The sequence below is a fragment of the Anopheles darlingi genome, chromosome 3, assembly GCF_943734745.1.
Source record: "Anopheles darlingi chromosome 3, idAnoDarlMG_H_01, whole genome shotgun sequence".
Classification (NCBI taxonomy): domain Eukaryota; kingdom Metazoa; phylum Arthropoda; class Insecta; order Diptera; family Culicidae; genus Anopheles; species Anopheles darlingi.
The window spans coordinates 57,644,542-57,670,207 of NC_064875.1; the positions used below are offsets into that span (position 1 = coordinate 57,644,542).

Genomic DNA, 25,666 nt, shown 5'->3' on the forward strand with positions numbered 1-25,666 from the left:
TTGTACTAGCATTCATCCTCGTCTGTCACTTCGGTAAAATGGATTGATCAGCCTATCGGCCTATCGATTGCCAATCGCGCAGAAATGGTGTAGGAAATCCATCAGCACTCTTGCGAATGCCTAGAGTGTTACACATTCCCATGAAAAGGTAGTGGTATATACCGGCAACAACTTCTCCAACTTTGTCTCTTAAATAATTAACAAATCTTCGCCATTGCACTGCCATTGAAAACACATACCGGAGGAGGAAGTTCCCAGAACCGGATTAACTCCATCCAAAACATTTCGAGCCCGCCCACGTGTGTGTGTGTGTGTGTTAACAAGACACTCAAGATGGTGCACCGTACATCTTCACCGGCAGCCTTTTACGATTAATCGCTTGAAATCCTTGCTCGTGTCGTAACCATCGATGAGACGAAAGTCTCGCGAAGCTCAGCATTTCCCACGCCTTCCGACACCGGAAACGCTGAACGGGCAACCGGCGCCAGGATCTTATCTTTCGTTTTCATTTCCGTTTTAGCGCGGGAGTTCCGAGGACCTTCCCCCCATTACATTGAGTTTTTCATGTTACTGTTCCCCGTGCCCAAGCAACGAGTCTTTTCGAGGTTCGCTCGAACAATCTCCCCAACCCACTTTGCCTTTCCTGCGCGGGTGCTTCGCGAATTTAATTACTTTAGATGTGTCCCCACTGTCCCCGCATCCGCTCTTTTTCACTCTCTCTCTTCCTCTTCCTCTGCTCTGTTTCGCTCTGTTAACTTCTCAATGAACGGCAAGCACCAAAAGCCCCCCCTCAGGGGGCGGCGACATTGTCCTCTTCTTATGGTTTGTCTTTTCTTTCGCTTAATTTCTGCGGGACCATTTGTCGTCCTAAACTTTGCTCCTTTCATTCACCCGGTCCTTCCGGTACAAAGCGGGTACAAAAGGATTAAGAAAGTCATCACTTCCTTGAATTTGTGGCTCGCTGGTCGGTTGGCTGTCGGTAGGTTGTCGGACGGATTCAATTAACAATAGTGAAATGGTTGGTGGTTGGTGGACCGCAGCAACCGTGCTGCTGAAAACCCAGTGTTCGATCTTGAAGGAATTCAATTTTCCCACTCAACTGACACTGTTTTCACGGGTGATCGGTGACGAAAGGTTGTCCCCGGAAACCTCACCAAACCAACCAAAGGCTAGCTCAGCCTGATTTGTTGTCACTCCCGGAACCGCACCAACCACAAAGTAGAGCAGGACCCCTTGAAGCGACTTGAGGACAACAGTTTGTGGCACTTCTCTGTCACGAGTTCCGGCGGCCGCAGCAGCAGCAGCAGCAGCAGAAGCAATCACTTGTGCAAGTTCACTTCCACTCGGTAACCGAAATGGCGGCGCCATTCCAGCAGTTCCGGTTCAATAAATACCAATCATCCCGCAAGGGATCAACGTGGCGGAAGGCAAATTAAAAAAAATCCCGCGGCAACCGGAGCACCGCGATGGGGACCAGAACACGAAATCATATCAGAACCGTTTCTTGGAAAGTTTGCCGTTTCTCGTTTTGTTTGTTTGTCTTCATTTTCCTTCTTTTTTAATTTTCCAGAACTGCATCCAATCTGCCCTTTTCCGTAGTTTGTTCGCTCGTTACGGGACACGGCGGAGTTGATTGTGCGATGTTCCATTTGTTTCACCGTTCGTCCGTTTGTTTGCCTCTATATGGCTAACGTTATCCCCCGGGGTGTCGCTGTCGCCACCCGGCCTGTTCCGATTACATTATGCAAACGAAATGGTGGAAGTTTATAATTGGCTGACGAGTTGACTCATCAGCAGCGAGTGGCCATCATCGCTCTTGGTGCTACGCCGCGATTGCAATCGCTTCGCGCGTCTTATGTTGCCTGAAGGTGTCGCAGAACAGGCATCTGGACGAAATTAAATGTTGCTTTTAAATCATCTTTCGTGCCGCTGCCCACCAACCACCAGTGAAATGATGAAATGATGCGCAGCAAGCGTGATGTAGGTGGGCTTCACCAAACACCAGCACACCCCGCGTATCATCGATAAGCAGGCACGTGGCACACGCACACAGGATGTTGCGAGACTTTTTTTTTCGAACATTTAAAACTCGTTTAAAAATCAATCAACTCAACAGCAACAACAGGTCATCAATCTGCCATACCGAACCGAGGGAGGTGGGAGGCCAATGGAAAATGAAACACCTTCGTAAGTGGGCTGCGAGAAGCGACAAAGAACGGTAGCGAGACAACACATCACAGGCACCAGTCAGTTAACCAGCACCGCAGGACCAACCGAGAGGAGGCCACGAACGACACGAAACACGAAAAATAAGTCGTACAAAATTTAATTTACTTTCCACAAAAAAGAAGAGACAACAAAACATAACATCGATCAACATCAAATCTAAATTATCATTACTTTCAGCTCAAGACCCTGCCCGAGCGCCCGGCGCCTGACGCCTTTACGGGTGCTCCGGTTTTGATAAGAGAACCATTACTGACTACCGGATGCGGGATTGCGAAACTCCGTTCCTCCCATGGCCACCCAATAACACCCAAAAAAAAACGGTGGGATTAGCATAAAGAACAGGGAGAAAGGGAGGATTAAAAGGCGGCGCATCATGATGAAGGTTGGGCGTCGTGCGCGTTAGTGATGGGGGCGGGGTTGTCTCGGGCCTTCTATTGCTTCATTTGATCCTCCTCTCCTTCTTCTTCTTCTTCTTCTTCTTCTTCTTCTTCTTCTTCTTCCGCGCTGCTTTGTTGCGCTACGGGGAAGAGTTAAAATTGTCATAAATACTATTAGAACAGCGCAGCGGCGAACGCCACCAACGAAACGTCACACGTCGTCTCCGTCGAAATCCGGGCAGCGGTGTCCTCCTCAGATCATGCTCCCGAACATTCGCTTGCCGCGCGTCAATATCAGGCTGACCACCATGACCGAGAGCAGGAAGAACACGACACTCAGGAAGTAGAAAAACCAGCGACACCGGCTCCGGAACTGCTTCTCCTTTTTCATCTTCTGGCGCAGCTGTTCGGCCCGGGGCACGTCCAGCGTGAAGTCGGATTCGGGTCTGGTAGAGGGCTGCAAAGAGGGAAAAAGAAGAAAATGTTTTATAGTGAGCGTATGCGTTTGGTGTCTTACGAGAGCTGCACTAACAGATCGAGAGCATGAGTCAGAACTGCTTCAACAAGAATCGAGATATCCGCGATCCGCGACTCCCGATTGGAGTCACGGTTATTGATTCGCACGCTTCATTTTTCACGCACGTCATTGACCGGTTGGTCCCTCGCCTTCTTCGCTTCTATCCGAAGCTATTGTCGATTGCTTACCGAAGGAGTGAAGCAACGCCAAGGAGTTGAAAAACGCGCAAAGAAAAACGGAATCGCGCGATGACTTGTGATAATTTATTCACCTTCACCTGGCGTGCGCGATCGAAAATTGCCCCCAAGAGAAGAGAAACTCCAACTCCGGGAGCTCTGGTCCCCGGGATCAATAAATAATTTAATTAAACATTCCGTAATCGACATTGAAAATCGAACGCCGGCCAACAATCGCGATCGCTGCCGTGAGGTTTTGCAAACAATCATTTAATGCTCCTCCAGTCGGCTCTTCGCCGTGTTTCACCGTTTTTGGGCTCGGCATTCCCGGACGAACGAGGCGAACGCATCTCCATTGATGCAGCAACAGCTGCCTGCCAGACATTCGAGTCCGGTGTTCGCGATGAGCATTTACTCCGTCTGTACGCCAGTTGCGTTGCGTTGCCTTCTTTAGGCGGTTGGCCGGTGTGAATCATTACCGAAATGAAGGTAAGTAGGGAAGGTAGGATGCTTTAGGCGGCCCCATCACCATTTGCCGACCCGATCGGTTTGCTAACACAGAAACATCAATCATTTGCAACTGTTCAATTGCTCAATCAGTTCGCTAAATCCCCGTCTTCCTGTCGTAAGAGCGATGCGTGTGTGAATCGCTAAATGTTCCGTTTTATTGTATTACAGAGTGTATTCATTTAATAGGAGTAGAGTACCGGCGCCTAAGTGGTGATTAGATAATTCCTTTTAGCCATTGTTGGTGATGATGATAATTGGGCGATTAAAGCTCTTTCTTATATTGTATTCCAATAAGTGGCTTATGAGGCCTAAGCTTTAAATGAACCGCCCGTTTTGAACATTTAAACACTTTATCGGCACCAAAATTCTCAGTTTTCTTCTTTTATCTTGACATGCACAATATTATTGCTCAGTATTCCAGCTTACTTTGATATATTTGGCGTATTTTCAGAAACAAGAAAATATATTGTAGAGTCGAAATACACTAAATAAATCAAAGTAGCCTGGAATATTGATCAATAACATTGCGCTAATGTAGCCAGATTCATTTGAATCACCACAAAAAGCACAATCCAACCAACTAAATCGTTCTTACGGATGCAAGGGGATTCACTTTGCCGCGAGCAAGACATTCGTTACTCTATCTCGACACACCCTGCGTCCGATAGCACCCTTGGCCGTGGGGGGATGGCTGTCTGCTCGTCTGTCAAATGTATTCCATCGCCGCCGGCATGATCAGCCGGCCGGCCGTTTGCCTTATTGGCCGAGTTCCCCTAATTAGGAAGCCATCCTCCATCGGAATCAGCTTGGAACAAGTTTTCTGTCGTCCGCATTCGCCCGCGCAGTATCAGTAGTAGGTCGCCCATCGACGAACCAGTTACCGTGATGTAATCCTCCGTGTCGGTGTCGGTGTATCCCGGTGAGGAGAAGAAGGAAGAGGCAAAGATCCACCCCCCGAAACTGGGCCAAATTTCGCCGCCAGCGTCGCAGCCAATGCATGCATGTTCCGCCAAAGGGAAGAACATTTGTCAAATGCTCGGACCACCGCCAAAGGCCAATCGCAACCTGCGTCTGGCGTAAACGTCTGAGTAATCATGCTTTGGTGCTGCTGCTGCTGCATCGTCTGCCAATCAATTGAGCAATTCCTCGCGATCAGCGATCGGTGAGCGCGATCGCGACAAGAATGCCAGAATAGGGTCCCCCCCCCCCCCCCCTGGTGATAATCGGTGGTCCGACATTCCTACGCGAACCCGACCCGACACGCGGCTGACGAAAGTCCGCCCGAAGCCCGTACGCACATTCCAAGCGTTCACGGAGAGTCCCCAGAAAAGGGTCCGCTTGATGTGCGAATCGGACTGGTGCAGCGCGTCTGGTGAGTGATGTGACGTCGCAATCACCCCGAGGATGCCCGAGGGGCTGTCCAACGCGGCTGCAACGATCTATTGGTCCATCGGTTACGACGCCCCCTCCTCCAGTGTCCTGCGCTGTACCGGTGGATACGCTCGTGCGATGACCTTCCGGCGTGGCGATTACTTGCGTTTGCGGCGCTCGTTGTCTGCATTTCGAGAACGCGGCTTAAGACCCGGTGCCGGTTGTGGCACGTCGTTTGTAATTTACGCTCCACGCCAGCACACGCGTTTCTTCTTCTCCGCTTGCGATGCGATGACCGTCTTTGATCTGAAACTCGATTGCAGAATGGAACGGACGGATTCAGTGAAGCGGATTTAATTCCGTGCGGATGATCGCGAAGTTCACCATTTTGCAATCGCGTGGCGGAGGAATAAAAATTAATCGAAGCCAATCCCAATGGGTGAGTTCCATCCAGCGAACGCAACCCTTCACCGAACCGTTCTGATTGTTTAAAAGCGTGGCTGCCGTCTGGTGCTGCCTCTGCCTTAATTTAGGAAACGTCCAATCCGACGATCGTTCTAATAGTTTTATGATCCGCTAATACATTCAAGAGGGTGCTATTAGTCTAACTCATTTATCATGCTGCAACCCCCCGCTCGGTGTCACGATTCAAAGGATAATAAATCTTCAAAGACTCCCCATCCTTTGGCCAACGACCAGGAGGAGAACGACAAGGAATTGCAGTGCGCTGCAAGCGTTGCGTTGCGGTCTGCTGCAGCCATTCCTCTCTCTTTATCTCTCTCTTTCTGTGTCTCTATGGCCCGCAATCCAACAAATACAGAGCCAGGCTGCACTCTAGGGGGACAATTTGTATTCTGCTTTTTTCCGATTCCCTACCGCAGGAACACTAACATTGACCATCGCGTGACAGTTGAATGATGATGTAAAATCCATTACAACCGCCAAACACTAATCTGTAACTTATGCTGCTCGGGATTTTCTTCCCGTCCGAGACTACGCCGGCCAGTGACTTGCGTGACTCTTTGGATAGTATCATTTTTACAAATCGTTAACACGCTACCGCTCCAGATGAGGACTTTGGGCCTTTTTTTTCGAACCGAAAAACAACATCATCTTCCCAACACCAACACCACTGCCAGGAAGGAAAGCGAACCGTGGCCGTGGCCGACATCATTTATCATACTTTGCGACCACCTCGACAACGGGGTTTTCGCTTTCGTATGACCCGCTCGTGGCAGCATTTTCCCGGCACAAAACCCAAGAAACTGACGCTGTGTTCACTCTCCGGCCTGCCGTTCCTCCGTTCAATCGATCGATCCATGGTCTGGGAGGGGGTCGTGCACGTTTGAACCCTCCTGAGGTGAGGTGAGCCACCAGAGAGGAGGGTCAAACAAGTGCCCGGTGGTCCCGAGAGTTGTTTCTTGGAGTGGAGGGTGCGAATGTCGTGATCGAAACTTACGAGCTCAACTCCGCCAGCCCCAATGGTCAATTGGAGTCGCGTCCCCGCCTGTCATGTGTTCAGCATGTCTGCAGCATATGATTACTATGATTACGATCGTCCTTTTGCAGAACCACCCCAAAAAGGTCCCACCCACGGTTTCTTCATCAGTGGTGCCCATAACACGCCCTCTCTTTGGTATCCATCAAGCGGTGGTGCTGATGGAGGCCCAACAGAAGGATTGCATCAACACCTTTGGGGGGCCACACCGAAGTGCAATGCCATTTCGCACCCCATTCTCGAGTGCATTTGAGTGGCCAAAGGGGGAGCAGGGGGTTTCTACTCCAAGGAGTAGTGCCGGGATTGGGCCACGCGTTACTCAATCAACTGGCCGCCTCGCCCGACCGACGCTCGCCCTGGACCCCTGGACACCGCTCGAACCAGCAACCAATTTGCCTAATTCGATGGACATTTCGGTCGTTATGTGAGCTGCAGACGATCCAATAACCAATAACGGGCCCCCGTATCCAGGCCAATCCATCTTGTCACCGTTGTCACAGGAAAACGCATCCGTGGTCGCTCCCGTGGTGCACTTGCTGGACACGACGCGTACTATTACCGCATCCTCGCGCTGTTATCTCGAATTCCGCACCCCGAATTTCGAAGAGGAAGCTGGGCAAACGACGAAACGACCTTGACGGTGCGTCTCTCTCTCCATCTCGCTCTCCAGAGACGATGTGCTACATTTTCGAAGCACCTTTTCCGTGCGCTTATCTAATCCCGAGCGTGTGTAAAGCGATGAAGCGATCGTAAAACAGCTCGAGATCCATATTTTACGCTTCTGCACACACACACACACACGCGCGCGCTTGTGGCGTTCTGCATCAAACCGTTATCTAACAGCTTAAGCACGTGAACGTGGTGCGGTGCAGGTGATTTGATGGTGAATGAAGTGATGCGCAACATGCTCCAACCCCCCCCCCCCCCCCCCCCCTTTTGGTGTTGGTTTGGAGGGCATCATATAAGCCCTGCGCTATTAATGTAGGGTGGCGGTTTGGGGCGGAGGGATGGAGGATGAATTATGATGTTTAATCTGTTAAACAATCATTAACACGCTTGCTGCACCAGACTGCGCGCGTGTGTGTCGATGCACACCCCGAAGTGGCACGTTTGTTGCAATTGATTGGTTTTTTTTTTATGTGACCTGCAAACTTAAATAATAGTTTATCGATACATCTATGGGGAGGTGTGTTTGGTTTATCAGTAGACATTTTTTTTCTGATGTTTTCCATGTACCGTTGACCTATTCTTTGTTATAATTATGGTCAAACTCGGCTGGGAATTGTAAATCAAACCCACGAAAAGCTTTTTGTCCAAGGCCACATTAACCATTTCACTAGCCCAGCAATTAAAAACATAAAACTCATCCACAGTATACCAACCTTCCTCGGGATTAGTGGTCAGGTCAGTCTAAGTCTACGTGCGCGACCGGAGAAGGTCAATTCCCGCACGACGACACCAATAAGGCCATTCGATTCTAGCCCTATAAAGACCTCCACCGAGCATCCATGGAAGCATGGAAATGGCTTGGCGTATTTATTATGCTAATTCACTAACCAACACACCGCCGCCAGCACGACTTGCGAGGCGCGCAACAATGGCGCGAAAAAAAAGGCGAAGCTGTCAATCCAGAACCAGAGGTCAACGATCGGCTTCATTCCGACCAACAGCGAAGGAATTGATATGGGCGATGTCGTCTTGTCGTCGGCCAAGGTTCGTGATTGTATCGCATCATCTCAGGATCAGGAATTTGGACGATGTAATGATGTCCACACGCAGTACCATAATCGTGCGTTGTGGAGTGTACTGGGTGGCGGCGGAGAGAGCACACACACACACACACACACTTTACAACTCCCTTTATGAAACCTGTTCTCCACCAGATCTTCAGATAGCACGACCGCTAGCGCCAACCATCACGCTAGGTATAAGTGCTGTTTGATGGCTCATCTCCCTCTTATCCAGTGTGTGACAAGTCACCTACAAGACATCTATCTACAACTATCCCCCCTCCCAAAAATTCAATAAAATCTTCAAAGGTCATCTCTTCTATTAAAGCGCCCAAAACCGGGACTCACGGTCGTCGCATCGCACGACGCAAACGCTCCCACTGATTGGACAAAGTTGTTACTCGCGACCCAAAACATGTCCCAGTTCCCATATTTCCTCGGTTTTCTGACTCTCTCTCTCTCTCTCTCTCGAGCAACAGTCTTGCAACATCTTCAACGACGACGACGACGACAACGACCTAGAGGGCCCTGGGAGAGCACCGGGAGATCGAACGTAAAACCGTTTACACTCTTCATTAGCTTCTTCAACCGCGGCACCCTCGAGGCTCGATACCTCCAGGTGCTGGAGTGCCTAGTGCAATTACATAAACTTCCGATTGAATAATATTTGCCCGGCGCGTCGGTTGGCGCAACATTTGCATGAAACGTACGCTGAAACGTCTGCAGCGTCATCTTCCACGTGCGCTAGACCCCCCACGTACACACACATACACGCCGTACCGAAACCGATCGCGGCTCGAGGGACCGCTCGAGACGTCGATAATTGATGCCGCATCGTTTCGCGCGAACCTTCTTTTCGCCATCATCATCCCATGCTTTACGGGCGATACGGGCGATGGCAGACGCTTTGCTAATCGGGAAAATGCGGCAAAAAGGCGCATCTGCTGCCTGATGAGGTACGTGCTTCACGCTGTAAGTACTTGAGATGATGTGCATCGATGAGTCTCTCGTCGATTTGTCGGTCGAAATGTAGGTTAGCTACCACACTGCGACGCGCAGTGGTGGCCTCGATGTTGGCGTCCCCGAAAATGGCCAAAAATCGTTTTGTGTCCAAAAACTTTTGCATCTTGCGGCCCGTACACCCTAGTGACCTGGAAGAGGCGCTCTGCGAAAGGAGGCCACATGGCATCGCCCGGGATGGCAAGAAAACGAAGGAAAGCCCACCGCCACCGAACATCGTTTTCTGCTCATCAATTGCTCATTTGGTGGTTGACATCGATAAGGTTCGTTTAAAACTCGTGTGACCAACCCGCAGTGCAGTACTCACGTTGACTGCTGGTTGGCTGGTCACAGATTGAATCCGATGTATCGAAACCATTAGCCCGAAACCATTAGCGACCGACCGAGCGGCCGATAGTGGCTAAGTACTTGGTAGGCTTTTGATAGGCCAGATAGCGCGTTTGGTGCGGTGATTGAAAAGCGAAGAAATGTTTTGTGGAGCAACGCCGCTTGGCTGGTCTCGCTTAACACACATTTGTCACTACGGGTGTTTGGTTTTTGGAGACCGCGACCTGGAGTGTGGGAAGAAAGTTAGGGGTTCAAGTTGATAAATCATTTCGATAACGCTGGCTACGGCGTTCCCGGCGTTACATCTATCTTCACGATCACGCTCTCTCATCAAGCGAACGCAGACACAAAACCGCACACACACCCAGTAGTGGTAATGGAGAATTGCCGTGCTTTCCCTTTGAGGCATTAATGAAGATATAACAAGAAGCTTAATCGGGGGACGGGGAGACAAAATCATTTGCATTCATTAGCTTGATTGATGATGCCTCCAGGTTGAGCCGCTAGGGTCTGGAATTGGCTTGCGAGGAACACTCTCAAGACAGGAAGTGCACCTAACCAAACAAATCTGCAACGATCGGTTCGACCTTGTGACGTATTCAATGGATGGATAACCTTGAAGTCATTAGTCCGCTGATAAGTGCGACTCCTGACTCCTGACTCCTGACGACTGACGTAATCGATCGATCGATCTTAAAGCCACGCTGCCATTCGTTCAATGAACTTCATCCTTTCGGATGGACCATGGCCGTACTCATCGATCATCGATTCCCCCGCGTGAAACTCGCCAATTTATGATGCACCACAGCTGATGGTTTGATGCAAATCTTCAACAGGCGCTAGACAGATTCCTAATCATCTTCAATGGCTCCTTGATCCGACTCGTAGCCTACTAGCGTTTTGGGCAGACTATATGACCTTCCCTAAACGCCGGCTCCTTGGACGACGCGCTGGTGCATCGAATGCACATCACTCGAAGCGCCCCACGACTCTTGACGAAACGATGAACACAAAACAAACAAATAACCGGAGACGGAGAGAGATGAAGAGAGAGAGAGAGAAATGTGTGGGGAAGTTCAGACAGCGTAAGGTGGCCAAGAAGGGGGCGGGCGGTTGGAGAGGGCACCCGGACAAGGTAACCGTACCGTCGCTACACAGCGACGTGCGTCCGAACGTACCTCCGCGCAAAACACGGTCAAGGTAAACCCGCCGGTCCGGCCCGGCCTGGTCTGGCCGGCCCAGACTCATCTTCACTCGTGTGCTCGTGCGCATCGCACATCGTTTGCCCCGCGCCACCGCCACCTCCACTCACACACACATTCTGTCCTCCAAAAGGAATCAGACAGGCGCCAGCGGTACATCCTTACGGGAGAGTTTGAAGTCCGGGCAGCCTTGTCTCGCGCGGTTGGCTGATAAGAAGACGGGTAAGCGCCGGATAAACCTGTTCGACGCGCCTCGTACGCCTTCGATCTGTTTTGGTGACGCGCGCACCCGCAGCTCCTTCATCTCTCTCTCTTTGCTCCTCTAGGTCTGTCTGTTGGAAGTTTTACGACCATTTGCTTGTTGTTGGTGCTGCTGCTGTTGTTGATGGCTACCCCGCAGAGGTCAATGCAATCCTCTCTCCACTCTCTCTCTCCCCTTTGCACACCCTACAACATACTTCAGCTCACTGCCGCTGAGAGCAGAGGATAAGCAGCGCGTGTGCGTTTATGTGCGATTAAAATGAAATTATGCTATGCGGCCACGGGGTCAAAAGGTTAACGCATTTATCTCAAATCACTTACGATAATTAACTTTCATCGCCGAAGCGCGAAACTGGCCGAAGAGCGTCTCGCAGATCGATTTCAAGCAATGTTCAACGAAAACTTCCCCCAACAAATCGTCTCTCCGCGAACAGTAACTCCTTTTAAGGTCATCCCGGGGTAGCTAGTTGGTCAGGCGAGTGCTTTAAGTACACCCAGGTTCACACACACACACACACACACACGTGTGGTGTGTCTTTAGAACCTTCTGCTTCGCCAGGTTTCTCACACAGAACCGCCGGTCACGCCGGAGCAGCTGCTCATCAATATTCAAGGCTTCAATACTTCTTCGCAAGCGAACGAACGAACGAACGCAACGAAGCGCCAATGGCATGTGTGCTTGGAATGCCCCCACACGGTACGTGTGTATGTGTGTCCGTAACACCCACGCTTCTGTGGGTGGCGGTCTGGCGAGCTGGAACCGAGGCGCTAGAGAACCTAGAACCATTGCATGCAGTGATGCCCTCCTCGATGCGATGCGCTACGATCCTCGTGCGGACCCAGAATACTAATTGTGCTGCTGCATGACCGTCCGTGAGGGCTGCGAGGCGCTACTTACCGATGGCATAATTGGCTTCGATTGGTGTATAAATCAATCGGCACACCTGCCACCCGCCACCGATGCACCGCGGTGCAGCGAAGCGAGTCCGCGCTCGAGCGCATGACAGCGCGTGCAAGTGCCTGGTCTCATTTGGTGAATAATTTGTCGCCCAGCACTCACCTACCTTCCCCCCGATCCGCGGTTGGCATAGTAACCGAAACGATAGGCGCATCTGGAGTCAACGTCAGCGTTTATATTGTTGCAGCCATTCCTGTGCGGCCACCACCACAGGTGGTTCCGTCACACCCGTTTCTGGGGTGAAGTCTTTAATTAGATGAAACGTGCATCCGTCGGACATCTCTAGATTCCATTTCCAGTTCGTCCGGAGTCTCACTCTCGGAGTCGCCTTTCAAAATGGCTTGCGGACTTGGGCATGGTGTACTTGGATGTCCCTTGCTATGCCTTGGAGACGTTCAACGGAAGACCCCATTCCGATGATGGAAACCTTCTTTCACTCTATCTCTCTCTGTATCCGCCTCTAATGGATTGACTCATCACTCCTTCCTTTTGAGTAACCCAGAGGAAACAGCAAGCCCCATGTTGGCCCCAAAAAAACCCCCGCATCCCCATAACGAGCTCATAATCAAATGTCAGTCATCCATCGGTCCGGCCATCGATCCGCGATCTGCGATCCACCGTCACACCATGAGGCAGAAAAATGATGTCATTTGATGTCGATCGATGGAATTATCTCATCAAAGGAATGTTTTGTCGATCCCCGCATACACCAGTCCCGCCTTCCCGCCGTGGATAGTTCCGCGGAACTGGATCCGCACCTACACGTCTACTCGCGACACTCCCTGGATGGATCAGGTTCCCGAGGAATACCGCGTGAAAGTGAAAGTGTTGGCGGTTGAGAAGTCGGGCTGGACGCAGTGGACACGCGCAGTGGTCAATTCAATTTTTGGCCACAAACATACACACACACACACACGTACACCCTCTCCGAGCCCGCATTCCCGCGTTGTACTGCAACCTTTTGGTTGACGAGCGGCAGAGACAAACAAACAAACCAACAAACAAAAGACGGTTAACGGTCGCGATCGCAAATTCGCAATCTTACGCAACACTCGCATCGGTCGCTTGGCATGTTCCCCGCGATGGTCACGCCTCCATCTTCGAGATGCGCGGTACTACCCCATCATAACCGCCATCATCGTCGTCGTCGAAAGTCCATTTCTGGTCCTGGAATGACCGCATCAACCCCCCTCGAAACGATGCCCCGGGTAGTTAGCCTACTCTACCTCCAGGCCAGGGCCTTTGCGGACCAGTTCTGCCCGGAGGGGGGGGAAGGCCCCTCGCGGGTAGCACGGTAGCGTAGCACGGGGGAGTGACACCAATCGATTCGGAGGTACGCTTCACAGTTCGTGACCATTTCGCAAAGTTAGGGCTTACGGTCACAAGTGGTTTGGAGTCCAGCTGTTCCAAGTCGCAAGCCGCGTGGTCTCGGGAACTTGCGCGACTGTGTCGTGAAAATGGCGTTTACGATTCGGCGAATGCGGCCACCGGCCACCAAATTGAAAGGGATAAAATGTATGTATGTATGTTGCGAGCGTGTAAATGGACGTCTACGTTGTCGTGCTCGACGGTCGCTTATCAAACTCTTCGAATCATCGACACCGCACATTACAATGTAGACCGTGGCCCCCGGCCTAAATCATGTCTAGGACACCCCTTAAGCGATCCACACACACACACACACACGCGCAATATTATTGGGCAATATTCTAGGTTACTTTGATTTATTCAACATATTTCCAATGAAAATTGAAAATATTTTGCCGACCCTAACTACGCTAAATAAATCCAAGTAACCTAAATTATTGTCCAATAACATTGCGCATGCTGTGGCCGCCTTTAGATCGCGCTGGCCAAGAACCTCCGTATCATAAACTTCGTTCAAAGCGTTTTGTTTTTTTGGAAATTGAAAATCCAGCATACAACCTATTCCGACCATCGAAGGCCTTCTTCGATACTACCAGCGATGCTCCAATAGTTTGCGAACGATCAAATGAAGCAATTGCCCTTGCGCGCTGATTGTTTCTGGTTTTTTTTTTGCACTCTTCACCACCACAAACTTTCATTGAATTTGGAAGAAAAAAACCTGGAACCAACCTGGAGTGCGCGGATGGTACCCGCTGGCTAATTGCTTCACCATGACTAGCCAACCGGTCACCGGTAATCGGATTCCTGGAGTGTTGACCACACAGCACAGAAACCACATAAAACCGGAACAACGCGGTCAAACAATGATCGAGAGACGCTGGTGCCAACGCTGGTCGCACCGTTCGCCACCTCGACGTGATGACGAGATGTCACACCGTCCCATAAGCTGCACCCCCCCAAACCGGAAACCTTCAAAGTGGTGCCAGCTAGGAAAGCTAGTTTCACACCAGCCCTCCTTCCCCAACGCTGGATACTGGTAGCATGGCTGGCTTGCCACTGCAAGAGTCTCAAGCGGATCGCGGATTTATGGGAGATCGGTCGCATAAAAACCTCGATCAAGTCTAGAGGCTCGTGTGGTTTACCGGCGCCCTTTTTTGCGGCCATTTTACTAATTTGTGGCGAAGGTTGTCATCCTATAACCTGGCGCAAGCTCCAGTTTCTGCAAAAGATTGACCATAGCGCTGAAAGCTGCATGAAAGTCTCAGTCTCAGATAATCCATTGTGTGTGACACTTCCTGGAAGAATTTCGTAGCTTCGCCAACTAGAACCGACATGATCGAACGCTCCAGCAGTAGCAATATGCACCCCCTTCCCCCCTTAGAGGGGGGCCTTGACACACAAGCGCAATCCGCAGTTAGACAATCGGACAGATTGCCGGGAAGGGGGTTCCGATTTGGAAAGTCATGATCAATTCGATCGCAAACCGAAGGAAAACGCTATCAGCAGCAACCGATCGTGCCATGTCGGCTGCTCTTGAACTACTCCCCCTTCCCCTTCTCCTCCTCTCCCTTCAACCGAGCGCGCATAAGCATTATCAAACGCACACACCGTATCATTATTTGGCATCAATCATCATCATGCTGATGATGATGAGGATGCTCCTAGCGGCCACATATTTGGCCAGATAATCAACACACGGCCCTGGACGTCTCGTCTACACCTAGGTCTCCCTCGCTGGCAGGGGTACACCAGCGTATTATCAATGCCCGGAGTAGGGAGGCCACCGTTTTTGGACTGGCCATCGGTGGTGTAGCTGTTACGATGGCAGGTTGATCGGTCGCTCCGTCGGCTGATCGTGCACAATGCAAGGTTCACAATGCGGTGACCACGAAGGCCACGACGGCGGTGGCGGTGGTGGTGGCGGTGGTGGTGGCGCCGGCGAGAAGCATAGCAGCAACCACCATCCCAGGCAAATGCACACCCCCTTAGATGGCAACACAATAGACTTAATCAAAGTGGCAGAAGTTCCAGTCCAAGGAAATCGGAATCCGAGTCTGGATTTGGATTCGCGCTAATGGTAGTCAAGGTACAGCGACGACGGTGCTCGATCGATGTGCAATGTGGATGATGTGCAAATCGATTTATGCTCACGCATTAACCGACTCAGCATTACCTCCGTCTGGTAGACGGCCCGGTGGTGGTGGGCGGTTTAATGTTTCTCTACTTCCACGGATGCTCTCCGGACGCGCTCCGGGCGCCATCGTTTTACTTCCGTTCCGTCAAGTGTGCGAAGCGACTGGAGGAGAACGAACCACCGTTCTGCACGGCAAGCACGGTAAGGTACCTCCCTGCCTCCCCTCGTTGCACTTAGTTCCTCTCAAGTGAACCCCTTGACAGATCGTGGTCGGTGGTGAAAATGTGAGTAAATTCCACGGTGGGGGGCGTGAGAAATCAAAGAAATGGCATCAGAGACAGAGCATCTAGCCTCTAGCCAGCCGGCTGTAAAAGTGGTCGCTTAAACGACAATAATTGAATGCAATTGTTCGCCCGGGCGCGAGGAACGATCGACGTACGCCACAATGTCGTCCTCGTTGTGCTCGAACCGGCAACAACTACAGCAAGTCGTTGTCGTCGTTGTGCCTCGTCTGTTTCTCCCGGGGAAACAGAAAGAGAAAGAGAGAGGAGCATCTCCGGCTGCACTCCGGCTGTACTCCGACTCGGGCTGGTGCATATATTGACCGCACCGAACCGAAGTGGCGGCGGTGGCCACGGCTCATAATGCTGTCGGCTGTCGCAACAAACAATGCGGTAAGGAGCGCGCCAAATCTCCGATTACCGCGACATCGACTGACCGGGCACGACATTTGCACTCCCTCCTTGAGCTCCAGGACCATCATCCTCGTTGTCAGCATCCTCTTCAGCTGTTGGCTACTTCTACCGCTGCTGCTGCCGGTGCCGCTGCTGCTGCTGCACTTGATGCGCCTGGTGCGGTCGGTTTATGCAACCGCGAACGATGCAGCCGCACGGAAGGGCTTGACGTTGCGTAACAATTGCAACGCGCAGCGAGGGGAGGGCCCCCAAGGTAATGGTATGCGCCCTCCGAACGAAGGGGTTTTCGGTGCCGCAAAGCCAGACAGCCAACCGGAGAGCCACTTCCGAAGCGCATTAATCTCAGGTGGCGGCGACGCAGAATCTGGCTGCTGGTTTTAAAAGATTTCATTTTATTGTTTTAAGTAGTAGGCGATGCGTGAAGCGACGAAGGTGGACAGAGATCGACTCCCAAGGCACCCGGTTTTTAAACTCCCGGTTCAGAAGCGAACCAGACGCGAGTGCAACTCTCGAGTGCAATGGCCACTGGCTTTCACCACGTTGTTTGGCCACGGCAACGCATCCCAGGAAAGAGAGAGAGAGAGAGCCATAAGCAGGGCTACAATTCAGAGCTCATTAAAAGGAATTTGCATAGATTAAGCAACGATAAGCAGCCATTTCCGGACCATCCGGCCAGCCCTTCAGTTTAGAGCTCCATTTAGAGCGGTTGCTTCCCCGCGTTGGTAACGATGTTGCTTTTTCCTTCACTTCAAATCGCGACACTTTCCACGTGCTTTTCTCTCCACTCCCAGCGATGAGATGACTCACCGAGAGCCACCAAGCGGCGCCCGGGATAATAAAAATCAAATCGAGACTAATTGGATCGCTACATTTAAAACCACCATTTCGGCCACACAACGGCTACAACAAACAAACGGCAGGGGGCCAGTCCGCAGCGTACTCCAAATTACGACCAGTCGGTTGTCACATAATCTCGAGCGATCACGGTGCGGAAGTTAATTAACTTTTGATCAAATCAAATCTCCCTTCTCCCCGAACCGAATTCCGGCCGCGAATTTGGCGACGAAAAAAAAAGGCAAACGCACGGTTGCCAAAGTGACGGCAAAGGCGCCTCCGAAGTGGCCATCAACTAACGCCAGCTCTGCCAGCTCGCCGCTCGATCAATCCTCCATAATGCGCCGACGACTGAAACCAGCTCGGGAGGAGGTGCCAAAATATGAGATTAATTTCACTGAACCCCTGTGCCCTTTCTGTCGGTCGGCACCAAAGCCCCGAGTATCATCAGAGGGTCATCATTATGCTCTGGCATTTTAATGCACTTCCGTACGCCACACCATTTTCCCTCGACAATTTCCACCGGGAGGGTCGAGACTGGCAAAAAAAAGGGAAGCGCCGCAAATCACCGGCACCGGCGTCACCTCGGCGACGTCTTGTTCCGATTTTCCGACCAGCCCGCCGTCCGCTTATCCAGTTTTGTCTCTATTTTGTTTTCCTTTTAAGAGGCTGCTTGGGAAACGCCGCTGGGAAAGGGGCGGCGCACGACAGACAATGGGCTGCTTGCCGGGAAAAAAGGCCGCCACGGTAAGATCGCAAAAGAAGCGAAGAGCGAGAGCTCAAGAGTCTGTGAAAAGCCACCAACAAACACACACACACACTCACTCAAAGACGAATTTCCCACGGAGCAAACAGAACGGAAACGACACAAGCGAGACACGCCACGTAAGACGTATTATGAAATGTATTTCCATTTTCCCTTGTGTTCAAGCTTGTGTCGCTACGGTGGAAGGAATGGAAATGAGGAAAATGAAGCGCGATGGTAATGGTTCAATGTTAGAAGTCATTTCAATTTGGCTTAACTTTTGCGCCGCAAAACTTGTCCTCACAAAGCCGACGGACGGAGAAATACGGTCTTTACGCTCTCTGTCCCATTTTTCGGGGCATTCGGAACCGCACCAAAATCGCTCAAAAGTACGGCCAGCCAGCCAGCTCCAAACATTCGACTCCAAAGTATGCAGATAAAATATGCTCCAAATTCGCCGCATTTGGAGAAGGGGAGGGCCACGAAAATAACCCACAGCTCCAGAGGTTGCATAACGCACATAACGGTTTGGGCGGCGATGACGATGTGTGACCCGAAAATCACTTATCAGTAAACCGTAATCGAAACATGGTCACCACATGCGTCGGGCACACGAAATACAAAAGCAAAAAAACTAGCAAAAACCACATTCGCCACCAACAAAAAACCCCACCTCTCGGTCGTCATTCGTGTGATGATGATCTCTCGTGGAGCAGCCGCGTAATAAAGTCTCTTTCTTTTCGACCGTGAAAGGCGAGCGACTCGTTAAAGTCAACTAATTAGTGCACACGTACCACACCGCCTGAGGGGTTGCGGTGGCCGGAGACTGACCGAGAGGCTGGAGTGGATCAATTATGGCTGGCACGATTGGAATTTACTCACGGTTTATGTTGTTGTTTTTGTTTTTGTGGAAGTGAACCGTCGCCAAAGCTATTTTTGTAGTTTCTGATGCAAAGGAAATCTTATTTGAATCCATTTTTTTGTCATAGGGCCCTATTGCGAGTGTCTTGTCTTGCAAACGAGACTGCTGTACTACTGCTGAAAAAACTTAGCAGTCTTGTTGAGCTCTTATGAATGAACTTGTGATTTTTTACAGCCTGATTTCAAAACAAATACTAACACTACCAAATTAATCACCAACACCACCAAAAACCAACATCTTTCGCGCCAATGGCAACTATGACCAAAACGAAAAAATATACCATTTTCAGTCTCGTTTTCAAGACTCAGAGTCTGTTGCTAAAACCTACCAGACTGTGAGTCTTGAAAACGAGACTGAAAGTCGCGTTGCTATTGGCCGGAGGATGTTGGTTTTTGGTGGTGTTGGTGATTAATTTGGTAGTGTTAGTATTTGTTTTGAAATCAGGCTGTAAAAAATCACAAGTTCATTCATAAGAGCTCAACAAGACTGCTAAGTTTTTTCAGCAGTAGTACAGCAGTCTCGTTTGCAAGACAAGACACTCGCAATAGGGCCCATAAATGTCGTTTATCTATTCAGCCTTTGAGTTTTACGAATATACTATGCTCTTTCTGTAAACGTATGTTCTTGATAAATAACTATCGGGGTATTCTATTGATCAACGTATTACAAACAAGTATCGAAAAATCACAAGAAACTTATTTTAAAATATTGCCTAAATTATTGTCACGTCTAAACACGCCACGGAATAAACGATTTCAACGACAGACATTTTTGCCAGAGATATTATCGCAATTTCTGTGTTCTGGAACTGGAAAAAAAAAACTGGAAGAGAAATGAAATCGAAAACATTAACCTTAACGAAACTCAAAATGTGCACAACCAAGTGGAAAATGTTTTGAAAAAGAAAGAAAAATTTCTTTCAAATGCCTCGAAAAACAAAACTTAAACTGACGTTACCGGTCGTGCGCTCAAAACCAGTACATAATACGGTAACATCTCGATTTTCCCCTTGACATAACTTTTCCTGCCCAAAAAGGCAACAGACTCGCAGCCTCGTCAGTTAGTTGAGAAGACAATCACGATGATAGCAACACATGCAACGGCAGCACTTTAAAAAAAGAGCATGCTCCATGTTCACCGGCCCCAACAGAGCTGTTCTTTTGCCAAACTCTGCGCCAACATGCAACTTTGCATGCCCGCCATCGTGATGTCTTATCGAAGCCATGAGCCAGCGTGCACCGACGAGTCACGAAAAATGCGCATCTTCTTTCGGTCTCCATCGCGTGGGGCACATGCCGGGTATTCTTCCTGGGCTGGCAAAAACTTTCGGAATCATTTTCACCCAGAAATGCGCGGGGACCCACCTCACACCGTCACAAGTCAGCCAGCCAGGCAGCCAGACGGTTCAGCTGGTGGTTCCGTTTCGCTCTGAATATTTCTCTCGTGACGCACACGATCTTGGCGAGCGTTGGTGCGGGGAGGGGCTTCTCTATTTTCTTTTCCGCGGTCCCAAAAGAGGAAAAAACGAAAAGATAACCTGAAAACATCGCCAGACAATCAAACAATACGCCAAAAAACAAAACAATATCAGGCATCGTCTACACCGGCGTCGCGACTTATGGCGTGTGTTTGATTGTGAGATTTGCTGTGGCAGACGAGAGGGAGTGAAGGCAAACCAATCGGAGGCAAGTGACACGAAATTATTGGTCCGTGCAAAAACGAAAAAAAACAAAGTCGACGTCATTCTCGGCAGCAGATGAAATACGCGATCATCACCAACAGCAACAATTGAACAGAGAGATGAGAGCAGGCAATCAATTCCGTGGCTTGAGAGCTGGGAGACAAAATGGCAGTGCCTACTCGAAAGGGAGCACCAACCATCGTTACGTGACGATTTCATTCATTTAATTTACTTTTCCGGTTCGCCTCTCTCAAGCCAATGAGCGGTAGTATGAGAATGAACACGGGTTTTTTTTTTTTTTTTGGAAGGGGATTTCAGTTACGAAACAATCGTAACTTCACGGAGCACCACGGACATGAGAAGGATAATCCCGAATGCCTTATTGTCCTTCCTATGAGCCCTGAAGGAGTGCAACGCTCGCCCTGAAGGAGTGCAACCGCAGACGCGCCAATAAATCAACAGACATGTCAATACACCCAACATGGCCATTGCATCGATTCCTCTGACCAATTGACACTGTTTAAGTAAACCAACCGAGCAGAGCTTCTGTGGAAACATTATCATCACTGGAGGGATAAGTGGAATACAAACTACAAACTTCGAACGTCGTCGAGCAGACATCAACAGCATCAACAGGAACAGTAGCATCCGCGGCGAGCAAACAAAACCCGCCCCATTTCGCCTTAACCTTGTCAACGATCGCGATCATAAATTTGGACGATGACGATGGCTACCGCGAACGAGCGAACGGGGCCGTGGCTCAGCTGGAGCCAACGACACGATGACGACGCCATCGTCAACGACGACGACAACACATTACATAACTCAACTCTGCTTCGATGACTGCAACCGGGCCACAGGCACTACACTGCTGCCTTCGAAGGTTCGACCGCCCCTGAGGGCCTGGGGGGACCTTCTCCTTTGCCTCGCAGCGAACGCATCGAGCGAACAGAAAAAAAGGTCGCACCGCAATGTATTAAATCATTTCGATAGTCCATTGGACTATGCACGAGAGAGATGCACAGCCAAGTTCAGATCTCGGTCATCAATTCCGACGCGAGGTGGGGAAGCGATCGATTAGCGGTAAATTAGTAAGTGAGCGCAACAACCGGGGGATAAGGGGTCCGGTCGGGTGACGCGGGCCCCCTTGTCATTAGCAATCGAATGCAATCGGACGTGACAAGTGTTTTTCGGCGGATTCGGCGGTTCCGTTCGGTCAAAGTCACGCCTTGGAGCGCGCGCGCGAGTGGCTAATGAACCAGACACCCCGCTAGACGGTCCGGACGGTTACGAATGCCGTTTGAGGTCGTGTACATAGGCAGAGCTTAACCTTCTACCTTCACGTTGTTCAGGGAGGGATTTAGGAACGATTGGAATGTTTGCCTTTCGGCCAACACAAGTATCAACGCAAACACACAGCATTTTTTTTGGTTTTTAAAAACTACGCAACACATAAAAGCAAGTCAAATAAATATGGAAAACTGGGCTCATTTACTAGAAAATGTTCTATTTTACAATTGAAAGGATAGTAAAAAGGAAAAAAATAAAAATATATGCCAGACATGATAAACGAACAAAGATTATTGAATAAATGTTATAAAAACTATATAACAACTGTAAAAGTGATTAGAAAATGCATAAGTAATAGAAAAAAATACGAAAAACGTATCATAAGAACGTTTACCTTTAAAACAGTCAAAAACAAACTCGAGAAACAAGTATCATCATCCAACTGAACAGAAATAGACTCGATCCAAATGAAGACGTTTTTCCTTTTCTCTTTCTTGCTACAGTACACCAGCAAGACACTAATCGATGCAACTGTGGCTGCTGCAGTGACCTTTTTGTAAGACAAACAGCTACTAATCTCTAATTAAATTTCACGCTACCGTTCCGAAACCGTGCGGCCATGAGTCCATCAACAACACACCCCGTCTCGATTGAATCCCCTCCAGCAGCCACAACCGCTCGTGACGAACCCCTTCTTGGGCTCCACCCTTGGGAGGTAGTGCGCCCCTTCTTGACCACCATGGGGTTCCATGGAACCCCGCCATCGCGTCCGGCGAATGGCAAATCGAGATGCCTCTCGGAACGCCTCACACCACCTCGCGTGTATCTCGCGGTGTGCATTAGTATGTAAGGCGACGACCTCTAACCACATCGCACCCAACCACGGCCCCAACTAACGGACCGCACCGCCTGACATTGCACGCCGTCAAAGAAATGGCCAGCAACAACAACAAAAAAACGGACGAACATGCGCCAGCCCTCCCCGCTCCGTTCCGCTAGTGTGGACGCGGCGCGCTCGCTAGTTTGGGATGAAAAATTTGAATGACCGGTTGCGACACCGCGGATACCCCCCTTCACCACCTTCCCGATTCCCTTCCCCGTGACATTCGGCACTGTCTCGGCATGCACATGCCGTTGATTCTGCGGTTGACCTTTGGGTGGATGAGAGCGAGAGATAGAGAGAAAGAGAGAGGTAGAAGGGATTTCCCCCGTCAGACGTTCTCTAGAAGCGAGTTGCAGCTGCAGCCATTCAGCCAACCAGCCAGTGGCGATCTTGCGTCGAATTCAGCGAATTTGTCGGACCTCGGAGGCTTTTTCGGAACCATGGGCCCATCATCCATCAGGTGATCGAAGGCGCCGAGCCCTCTAACCTTTCGCTCTAACCAATTTGTAAACATCGTGCGGAAAGATGATGCGCTCGATAGTAGAGCTTACGGTGACCGTGGGACATCAATTTGCTCCCAAAAAGCACCCAAAGCGTCCCAAGCCAGTTGAATTGTTACAATGGTAGATCGTTCAACGGAAAAAGTTTATAAAACAAACAAAAAAATATTAGGATAAATATAAAATTTAGGTGACTACTATGAAAAACAAACTAAAACACAAAAAAAAACTCTGTGAAGAAAAAGAAAACAAACAATATCCTAAAGAAGAAGTTATTTTCGTGCTAGGTTACAAAATCAAATTATGTAAACCAACCAATCTAATAGTCAATAGATATAAATAAAAGCATTGAACAACTGAACATTGCAATACAAACTGTCAAAAACAGAAAAAATGAAATGCATTAAATAATCTCACATCAGCTGCCACAGCCTACTGTGTTTCGGGAACGAAATATGAAGCATTACGCTCGCTATGCTCCGCGCGCTACCAACTGTTCGACCTACCTCAACATCACGTTTTCGGTGCCGCCAGGCTCGGCGAAAACACTTGAGACTTGAGGCGCGGAACAGCAGCCCCAACGATTACCGCCTCCGCCAATGGATGACGGATGGCTCAATGTGTGACCATTTTTCGCAACGCACACGCTCTTCTCGTCGTCTCGTCCGCTTCTCGCACTCACGAATTCTCTCTTCCCTCGCCCCCAAGTCCCCAATGTCGTGCACACGTGCTGTATTTGCTTGACTTTGACCGAATTAATAAAACATCATCATCATCATCATTGTCATGAGCGCCAGCAACAGCAACAGCAGCAGCAGCAAGCAACATCAACCACTTTGAGTGGCCGCTGGGGGTATGCACACTTTAAAGACGTCTCGGTGCCTCTTCTTTTCAATTTCGTTTTCGCTTCAATTTTGCTCACTTTGTACCGTTCCGCTGTACGGGCGAGCGTGCGTTAGTCGTGCAGCATAGATGGGGTTTTTGTTCCCTTTTCTTAAAACCTGATTTTGCCTCGTCACGACACGGGCGGCAAGCGGAGTTGCTGGACGGCCCACGGTCGTCGGTACGGGACCCTCACACTTTACACTTTCTTCGAGGCGGACGCTTTGCTGCTCGCGTATCGCGTGACGCAGCTCGGTCGCCGCGGTGTCAGTCTGGAACGGCCCCGACCGACCGAGTCCACCTTGCGTTGACCATGCGAACCATCGAGCCACGAGCATGATGAACGTCTCAGGCAACCCAACCGGCTTCTCCTGTGCCTCCTTGAGCTCTTCTTGAGACGAACTGTCAAGAAGAGGGTCCGATTGAAGGGTAGCGTTGTGCTCGTAAATATCACCAACAAAACACCATCACGGTCGTCGTTCAGCAGCGATCCGGGAGATCATTTTTCGGGGGAGGGGGGGGGGAGAATAAATGTTTGCCCGATGACCATCTAATGGAAACCCATTTTTTCCCACGAGTTTTAGCTAGCAGTTGATGAAGCATATAATGACGCTTCATATTCAAAATATAAAGTACTACAATGTAATAACCACCAACATTCCATGTAAGACGTTCCTTGCAAAGGTTTTTAATAAATACCTCACAACAATTTATCACCACTTCTCATCACCTTCACGAGTGATGGCACGCGAGCATCTTCACCTGACCGAGCCACAATGAATGCAACGTGATGCACCGGTGTAAGAGTGCACCGAAAACCCCACAAGGGCCGTCAGTTGGTCAGTGCGGTTATGCTTGTGCGCACGCCGTTGCATGGATGGCATGATGACGGTGTCAAACATTGGCCACCGGATGACCGGTGACGCAAGCCTCCTTCTTCTCTGTTTTTATGGCCACACAAGTTCACTTTTGTGGCGAGTAAGCGTCGCTCTTGCCCACTAATTGGTAAAGCGCCACAGTACAATAGGTCACCCTACCATGAGCTGCAGCGGACGTGAGATGTGCATCAACAGCATGGTCCGATGGCTTCGGTGGCTTCCCCAAATCAACGGCCCAGACGATAACACTTGACACACTCTACTGTAATAAGCTTCAGCTACAGAACGAAGCTGTTGCTCAAGTCTTTTCAGTGCTTTCAAGGCACTAATGTCTTTCCTACTGGAATGTAAACATTCAATGAAAACTGATGCTGTTAATGCAGACATGATTAGCTCACCGTGCTGTGACGTGAGTGTGTTCCCCCAAAATCAAATAGACTCCCTGGGCAGCCCTATTTCGCTAAACGTTGCCTTTTACGGTAATTGTTTTCCGTTTACCGTTTTACAGTCCGTCTCCCATAAACAGAGAGGAGTCCAATTCGCAGCTAATCGTCGAGCCATCATCGAGCACCTTCAAATGGTTCCATCCAAGTTGTAGAAGCATTGAAAAGAGCTTCTTCTATTCCATCCAAGCTGTGGCTGTCAACAAAGCATCACTTCTACCACCACTACCAACCG

General features: G+C 50.0%; 1 protein-coding gene across 1 annotated transcript in view; it reads right to left on the reverse strand.

The window, feature by feature from the left end:
- The window catches only part of LOC125957595 (uncharacterized), a 51,136-nt gene that overhangs the window by 494 nt on the left and 24,976 nt on the right, over positions 1–25,666 (reverse strand). Inside the window, exon 4 of the mRNA XM_049690415.1 lies at positions 1–3,063. This exon is cut by the window's left edge and continues 494 nt beyond it. Coding sequence (XP_049546372.1) covers positions 2,860–3,063 — 204 coding nt within the window. The 3' untranslated portion in view covers positions 1–2,859. The remainder of the gene's footprint in view (positions 3,064–25,666) is intronic.